The sequence below is a fragment of the Impatiens glandulifera genome, chromosome 4 (assembly GCF_907164915.1).
Source record: "Impatiens glandulifera chromosome 4, dImpGla2.1, whole genome shotgun sequence".
Lineage (NCBI taxonomy): Eukaryota > Viridiplantae > Streptophyta > Magnoliopsida > Ericales > Balsaminaceae > Impatiens > Impatiens glandulifera.
The window spans coordinates 51,371,808-51,380,974 of NC_061865.1; the positions used below are offsets into that span (position 1 = coordinate 51,371,808).

A 9,167-nucleotide genomic window follows, 5' to 3' on the forward strand; every position below is an offset into this window, starting at 1 on the left:
TCAATATAAAAGTTATTGAAGATGTAATTACATGTTTGGGTAAAAAATGACATAAATATAATAATAATAATAATAAATTATTAAAAAAATATAACATATTTTAATTAATAATTTAAATAATTATATGAAATAAAAACTGAACATAGCCCTAGTATAGATTATTATCACTGTTTTAGAATGGAAATGGAATGTTTTTAAACAAAAGCTTGTTTGATCTTTACTTTTTTATTATAAAAGTCAAATTGGTTTCTAAAAAGAGTTATTAAAGTAGAGAAAGTTAATTTTATATTTTAATTGATTAACTTAACCATATTTTAAAGAAAATATGGAGTAGAGAAATGTGAAATGAGTGGGTACCTAGCTAGATAGATACAACTTTGGTTTTTATTTATTTATTTATTTCTGGTATAGTTTAAGTTTAGTTTTCAAATATATTTCTAAGCCCTAATGCAAATCATTATTTTGGCTATTTTGCTCTTTGATTTTTGATATATAGGTATAAAGGTTTTGTGATTTTTTTTTTATATAAATATTTTCTCTATTTCTATTTGCTAATAAACTACTGAGGGAATAGGTTGAATGTTATGTATATACTTAGAGCTAGTTTGATTCAACTTATTCGAGCTTATTTGTTTTATTTTATTCACTGAGCGTTTAAATATTTGACAGTATTTAACTTAGTTGGATCGTTAACTAAATGTGGGTTGCCCTAGTCCGGGGCTTGTTGGGTTTACCTTGGGCCGAACCTGCTTGAATATCAATCTTAAATCAAATCCCGAGTTTAATTATCTTGTTAATATTAAGGTGAATTCATAAGTCAAACACGGTGGCTAACTTAGGGCTTGATTGATCAAGGATGTCAACACTATCTCATTAAAAAAAAATGAATTGAATCTCTACAAATTATTATTTTGTTAAAAGTTAAAATCACTAATTTATTATTTTGTAGGGCCAAACCTTGGAATATAGGATCCCAAAAGTATTGGAATTAGGTAAGAATAATGTGCAAATTGTTGTTGAATCTTGGCCAATTAGCTGCTTCCATCATTGGTACATAAGAAATTCCACAATTGTATAAATCCCTTTTACTCAAAACAAAGTTAGAAAGGTTGATGATTGAATGAAATAGTAACATAGAAAATTTAGATTCAAATACTTTAAATGAAAATAGTCTCTCTTGTTTTCAATATTAAAGATTTAACCAACCATTTTTCAAAACTATTATTATAATTTACTTATATCAACAATGCAAATTACAAGAACAGAAGTAGTAATAGCATTTATATTCACATTGTTATAATTTATAACAAATATTACAGACAGAAAGTCTTGTTACAATTCTTGGCGTAAATCGACTGTAATAAAAGTAAAGGAAAGTTCAACTTGTAGAGTACAATCGAAATCGAACCGAAGTTTAATCAAGCAGATTTCTTTTGCTTATAACTCCTAGCACAGAAAACATAGAAAATCATGTTGATCAAACTAAGCCCTGCTAGAAGCCAGAAGAAGTAATCAAGATGTCCATTATTCAAATTATCCGAAATCCAACCGCCTTTCCCTCCCACAGTTGTAAGAGACATCACAACTGTCAAAATAAACGAGCTCAAATAGTTCCCCAACGAAGTCGTGAGAAGAGCCAAAGCACTGCACAAGCTCCTCATAGCATCAGGCGACTGATCGTAGAAAAACTCGAGCTGACCGATAAAAGTAAACACTTCAGCCGCACCCAAAAGGCAATACTGAGGAATCTGCCACAAGATATTAAGTGGGACCGCCACATCTTGATCGACCAATCCCATCTCTCGAGCAATCGAAAGCCTCTTCATCTCTAGAAGAGCAGCAGACGACATGCATAAGACCGAAATGAATAGGCCAATTCCCATTCTTTGTAATTCCGAAAAACCCCTTTCGTTTCCTGTGAATTTTCTCGCGATTGGGACTAGGAACCTGTCGTAGACTGGAACCCAGAAAATTACGCTTATGACATCGAAAGTCGAGAGAGAGGCAGCGGGAATGGTGAAGGAACCGACGGTTGTGTCCATCATCATGCCTTGCTCGACAAACATCGTGGACATTTGTGCGTAAACTGCGCAGAATACAATTCCGGTTGCCCAAACGGGGAACATGCGGATTAAGATTTTTAATTCTTCGACTTGTGTGATGGTGCAAAGTCTCCAAGGGTTTGGTAAATACCCGGTCTTGCTTTCAGCTTCTGAAACTATTGCGGCTTTGTCTAGAAACCTGATAAATGAGTAGTGGGTGTTAGAAAAAAACATTTGTTGAAAAGAACATGGGATTAGGGATGTCAATTAGAACCTTGTTTGATGTGGGTTATTTGAGATTAGTTTCAAATAACCCAATATCGAACCAATAATCTGTTCATTAATCACAATATTTCTCAAATCCCCAACCAAATACCCCTATTTTATACCATATACGTCTTTTCACCCAAATAACCTAATTTTCAATAACCTACATCAAACTAGATTGTTTGAAAATAACCACTCTGGTTATTCAAATAACCATAGATCAACAAGGCATTGATCAAAATAGTTGTTTGTATATAAACCGGCGGGGATTGGGGAAACACTCCATGATCATTCTGCACCATAGTCATCCCGATTAAAAAAAAATATACAAGCATCGTTTTATGAAAAAATACTTGAATAAGACTAGAAAATATGCAAAAATACCCAGAAAGACCGAAAAGAATAAGACGATACTCACTTCAACTCATTTGTATGTTCCAGCTTCCTGCTTCCTTCAATAGTGGAGGTTTCAGTTTCATAAAGAAGACTGTCCTGTTCCGGGACTCTTAGCTTCCACTTATGAAACGAAGCAACCAAAACTTGGGAAACTCTCTTAAGAGGACTTCCACCAGGTTTCTGAAACCTATAAAGAGGACTTCCAGAAAAGAAACTCAAAATAGCAATACCCATGAACAAAGCAGGAATACTGAAACCCCATCCCCATCCAGCATTGTCTTGAATCCAAACAATTAAACTGCTTGAGACTAAGGCACCTATGTTAATAGAGAAGTAGAACCAGTTAAAGAAGGAACCCTTCTTTACCCTCTCTATAGGATCAGTGTCATCAAATTGGTCAGCTCCGAACGATGAAACACAAGGTTTGATACCTCCGGTTCCAAGTGCAATCAGATAAAGACCAAAGTAGAACACTGCGTACTCAGGAAAGGAAGCTGAAGGGCATGAGGAACCAACACATTCAACTGGCTTGAATGCTGGAATTGTTGCTGATAGTGTCAATGTACACATTCCCTGGTGAGAAAGAAAATTCAAACAAGTTTCGTCCATGAAATAAACTAATTGGAAAATAACACAGATACAAATAAGAGAGAAATGGATTCATTTGGAAGCAGACACGTAAATTTACATGGTTATGTTGATTCGATAAAGTTTGAAGTAGAAACAGCTTTTTTTTTTGTCAGAAGTGCATTTGGGAGCAGTTTTTCAATCTGGGTCCATCAATAATTTCTTTGATAACACAATTTTTTGTTTGTGAATCCAGACAAGATCACATTTGGAAGAGTTAATTAGACACATATTCTGAAGGTTTCTCATCTAGATTCGTATCTAGAAAGTATTTCCATATGGGCCTACAAACTCCATTTTGGCATCTATAGTGATTTATTTATCAACATCACATTTAGTTTCCCATTTTGCCCCCTCCCCATAAAAAGTTAAAAGAGAAAAAACTTCGGAAGTCTAATTTCGTCGTTTAATATAAATAAATAAAAAATCAGAATTAATAACCTGAGAGAACAACTTTTAAACTATAAGGCATTGTTTGATGAAGCCCGAAGAGTTAATTGGATTTAATCCAAACAACCACTTATCCCATCCTAATTAAATCATTCAAATAAACTGAAATACCCTTACTTAATTTTTATAACATTGTAAAATATTAAATACAAATAATATTTTAGTTAACCCAAATAATGACATTTTCATCCTACAAGGTTTTTTTCCAAAACAATCAGTTTATTTCAAGGAAATCCTACATCAACCAAGCTATCTAAGTAACTTCAAAATCAAACCAACATTTATAACATCGGCTTTCATACAATTCAAATTTCATCAAAATATCGTTTTCATAATAAACATAAAATGAGGATAGATACAGTCAAGATTTAATACCTGTCAACATGAGGATAGATAGAATCCTATAAACATATGCAAATACTTCATATACCAAATGAAACAAATAGTACTAATATTGAATCCAGCAATATCAATTGTTTCCTTCAAAATTACTATGAACTAAGATGATTGAAGCATTTCCAGCATCATCAATTTCCTCATGGATACTGTTCAAATCAAATCGATACTCGTCACATAAGCAATGCCCTTAGATAAATTGATCTGTTTTCTTAAATCTTAATAGCCATGAATTATGAAAGAACGGAGAACAGGTAAATGTAAATCATACTTACAAAGAAATAGATAGTTGAGAAAGCAAGTATTGTCCAATATCTTCCCCAATAAGCATCTGCTAAAACTGCTCCAATAAGTGGAGTTAAGTAACAGGTTCCTGACCATGTAGTCACATTTCTTGCAGCAGTTGCATTTCCTTCATGCAAGTTTTTAGTAAGATAGCTTACGAGATTCGTAGCGATCCCATAATAGGCTAAACGTTCACAGCACTCGGTACCTGAATCACTCAATTAGTCAAGTAAGGAAAAAACAAGAAACAATAACTGATCCAAGGTTCATAAACCTAACCAAGAATAAAAGGGCAAGCTTTCCAATTTCCTGTCTTGCTCCTCAAAACAGGGTTTCCCTTAATATCAACTGAACCATCCCCGGTGTATCCTTCTCCATTGATGATTCTATCCTGAAAGCGTGAGTCAAAGGCAAAGTAAATACTAAGCAAACCTTTATCATCTCATTCATTCTCATAGTTTCTCAATAGAAATTCAACAGCGTAAGATCTAAAAGTAAGGTAATCAATCGATCAAAGCCCTAGATATTCAAGAAATTTCAAAATTGCGACAGAAAATTCAATACCCTAATGATCAAAAAGAGGTCAATCAGAATCTAACCTTGACTAACCCATCTTCCAAAAGCAATCTTTCCTCGAGTCTCTCTTCGTCTTCATAATGGGTACCCATGAACCGTAAAAGCTGATTTCTTCACCTAACCGTCCCAAAATTCTCTCTTAATTAAGGATAGAGGTTGCAAACTGTGGATAGGATCTGATTGTTTTCAATATATATATAGAAAGGAAGAGAAAAGATTCTCTCCCTAAAATGTTAACCAGAGAAGTTCGAAAAGATGAAATGGGGCCCCTTTGAAAGGAAGGTGCCGTGCCCACATAAAGCCACCAAAAAATGTATTTTTATAAGGTTAGTTTGATTTTGCTTATATTGTGGAGAGAAATGATACATATAACGACTCCAAAATCGCAACTCGCATAGCAAAGGGACTTGGCTGTTATACAAAAGGGACTTCGATGTGCGAGTCGCGATTTTAAATGTCAAATTATATAAGGCGGTTACTTGAGATTACGGAACTCTTTTTTTTAAATTTTACGATTTGAAGCTTATTAGTGTTAAAATTATGCAAAAACGAGATATTGTTTTAACGATTTTAAACGTCGTTAACTTATTATTTACGTGTCATTTATAAACAACACAAATAAAATATTAATATCACTAATTTAATTATCGAATTTCAGCGAACTAAGGATTTTGATTATCGAATTTCTGAGAATCCCTAATTAAAACCCACGTTTCGACTAAAATTTTAACGAATAAGTTGTCGTGTATAAATAAAATCAAATATAGTTAGAGCGTTTAACAATTAAGTTGGGATAATCTAAATTCTAAAACAAATAAAAATTATAAATTTAAACAATTTAGTTTATATTTGAAGTGATTAAGATGAATCAAATTAGCCCCTAATCTTGCTTTGGATTATATTAAGATAACTATAAATAGCCTTAAAATAGTATTAACATAATTTTTTATAATTAATTTATTTAATATAGAGGTTAACTATAGAATTGATTTTATATTATCTTAAAAGATGCTTCATCCTCCAATGAATGAATAGTCTAGTGAATATAATTGATATGTTGGTCAAATCTTTATCTTAAAGAATAGTGTTTGTAAACTAATAGGATAATGATAGTTCTTTTTAAATATATAAATAAGTTTATTGTTTGAAATAAGTTAAAATTACTTATACAATTATAATTCCATTTACAATTTTGGATTTGAATGGCTCATTTAGGACGGTATTTTTTCTATTAGACTATTATTATTTTTTATTATTTTAACTTTGCTGGGTTGAATTAGGAATAGAAGAAGTATGATCGTACTTGTTGATTGTATCTTTGAAATTTGAGAGTCTTCTTAAATTAGCTTGAAGATAAATTTGATTATTTCAAAATATATATATATATATATATAAAAGTTAGTTTAAGCGGCAAGAATAATTCTTAAAGGTTACGGGTTCAATTCTCACTAAGAATGACTTAAAATAAAATGAATAACATAGTTGTGGAATTATGTTTTAACATTTCAAAGATAAATTTGATTAATTATAAGAATGTTAACCATCAAACTTAAACTTGTTAGATGAGATTTTTTTTCAAAATTATTTGATCATCACATTGGTAGAGATTCATAGTGAATAGTCGATTGTTTAAGCGGGATTTATCGTTGATCATTTGGACGATCCTTAGAGAGGATAATGGGTGGATATTGACTAAAGAGTTAGTATTTTGTGTCATTTAAGTTTGCCCTTATTTTGCTTCTTGTTATTTTTTCAGTTTCTCCTTTGTTGTTTTGGTAATGTGTATTTCTCTCGAGAAATTTGACGAAATGACCCTGATAATGGGTCTAATTCGATAAATGACCCACGCTTCATAAACCTTGCAAAAATGGAACTTTTGCCTTGCAAAATGTCCGTCTTACCCCTCTCGCGCCCATTTACCGCTCATTAATGTGTATTATTACCACATTCGTGTTTTATGTAAAACGCGTGAGTTATTATACGCATATTACATAAAACACAGATATTGTAAAACATGTATCATTATACGTGTTTTACAATATCCGCGTTTTATGTAATACGCGTATAATAAATAACTCACACGTTTTACATAAAACGCGGATATTGTGGTAACTCACGCGTTTTACATGTAACTAGCTCAACAAACCTTGATTTCGTATCGGATGGTTTGTTGGGAGCTGATCCAAATGTGTAAAAGTCTTATAGATCATAAACTTTACCTCTTTATAAGACTTCTACACATTTGAACCAACTCCAACAAACCTTGATATCAAGATCTCGTATCGAATGGTCTGTTAGGACCTGATTCAAATGTGTAAAATTCTGATAGATCATAAACTTTACCTCTCTATAAGACTTTTACACAATATCCGCTTTTCATGTAAAACGTGTGAGTTATTATACGCGTATTACACAAAACGTGGATATGGTAAAATACGTATAATGAAAATACGCATTTTACAATATCCACGTTTTATGTAAAACGCGTATAATCAACTCACGTGTTTTATATAAAACGCGGATGTGATAATACGCGGTAAGTGGGCGTGAGAGGGGCAAGACGGACATTTCGTAGGAATAATATCCCATTTTTGCAAGGTTTATGAAGCGTGTGTTATTTTTCGAATTAGACCCATTATTAGGGTCATTTCGCTAAATTTCCATTTATCTTTATGTTCTTTTTTCTTTTGTTTTTTATGTGAATTTTATCGTTTTTACTTAAATAACTTTGTTTAATGAAATATTTTTAAAATATATATTTAATTTTGTATTTTTAAATAATTAATTAAAAACAAAAAAAATTAAAACTATATTATTTAAATTATTTTTAAATAATTCACAAATTATTTATAAAAAAAAAACATATACCAACCTGACGTAGTTTTTTTTAACTAATTTAAATTAGAAATCTCATAAATTAAAAGAATATACAACCTAATGGTCTCATCAAAGTACACCTAAGTTTGAATTGATAGAGGGTGACACTAAAACTACTTTGAACAAATAAAGAAGATACAATTTGCCCTTTAAGTTTCAATGCTTGTGTATTTGACCCTATACTTCAATAATTTCACTTTTTTACCCTGAATTTAGTCAAAGTTGTTAACATTACATTGTTATCCTTTTATTTTTACATGGAAAATAACCTTAATATCATAGACACATTTTTCTATTTTTTTCTATAGACAAGGGGAGCACTAAATGTGAAGATGATTTTTAAAAATATTTGTTACTTGGCTAATGTCCTCTATATCAATGTCCCCTTTTGAGATTCCTCACTTATAAGCCTAATGCAATGATCCTACACAATATTAAATTGTGGACAAATGTTGAGAGAGCCTAATTATTAAGTGAGTGAATGAGGTTGCCCTTATATGCATAGTTGTCTTTGTTTATAAAATTAATGTTTGCCATTCAATCCGAAATAAAGAATACATAGTGTGAAGGCTCCCAAAGATGGTTGATTTATGTGTATTGGCATGGCATGTTCTAGCTTACTCAACTTTGGCATAGATGATAGAACCGTGTGATTTGTGGATCGATGACAATGGTAGATAATGTTGTAAAATTTGATAATCATCATAAGTGGTAGAGATTAAAGTATCATGTTTGCGAGTTTTGTTGAGAATGCTCTGATTCGAGTTTAAAATTATCGAATTAGAGTCGAATTCGAACCTAAAATATTGTGGTAGATTGTTCACGAGCATAGCCGCTCGCATACTTTTATTTAATATTTATATATTTTATTTATCTTTTTATTATATTACACATTATATATATACATCATAATTTCTCTACTAAAGCAATTAAATATATATTTTTTTTAAATATCACACTTTATTTTATAAACTTAACATTTTGTATCGGTGTTTAACTTGGTGATACTCTCTTTTTTGTTTCTTCTTCATGAATCATTATCTCATCATACCTTCTTAGTCTTCACTCTTCAGTCCTCATAACTTAATCAGTGATAAATGGAAGGAAATCTAATATTTGCGCATATAGCAAGTATAAAGTCTCTCATTTCGTTTATCAATCTCTTACCTTATTTTTTCAATTGAAAGATGAAATTAATGTAAACTAGAATTATTGTGATTGTCGATTGAGAGTTTAAATTATTTCAAGCTA

At 31.4% G+C, this 9,167-nt stretch overlaps 1 protein-coding gene across 1 annotated transcript; it reads right to left on the reverse strand.

Annotated features, from left to right (window-relative positions):
- Window positions 1-1,268: 1,268 nt before the first annotated feature.
- On the reverse strand, window positions 1,269-5,261 carry LOC124933770 (protein NRT1/ PTR FAMILY 8.3). The gene is made up of 5 exons (XM_047474210.1): window positions 5,063-5,261; window positions 4,743-4,854; window positions 4,454-4,671; window positions 2,728-3,278; window positions 1,269-2,241 (listed from the first exon to the last, which is right to left on the reverse strand). Exons 1-5 carry the CDS (start codon window positions 5,129-5,131, stop codon window positions 1,419-1,421), a joined length of 1,773 nt encoding a protein of 590 aa, XP_047330166.1. The 5' UTR covers window positions 5,132-5,261; the 3' UTR covers window positions 1,269-1,418.
- Window positions 5,262-9,167: the final 3,906 nt, after the last annotated feature.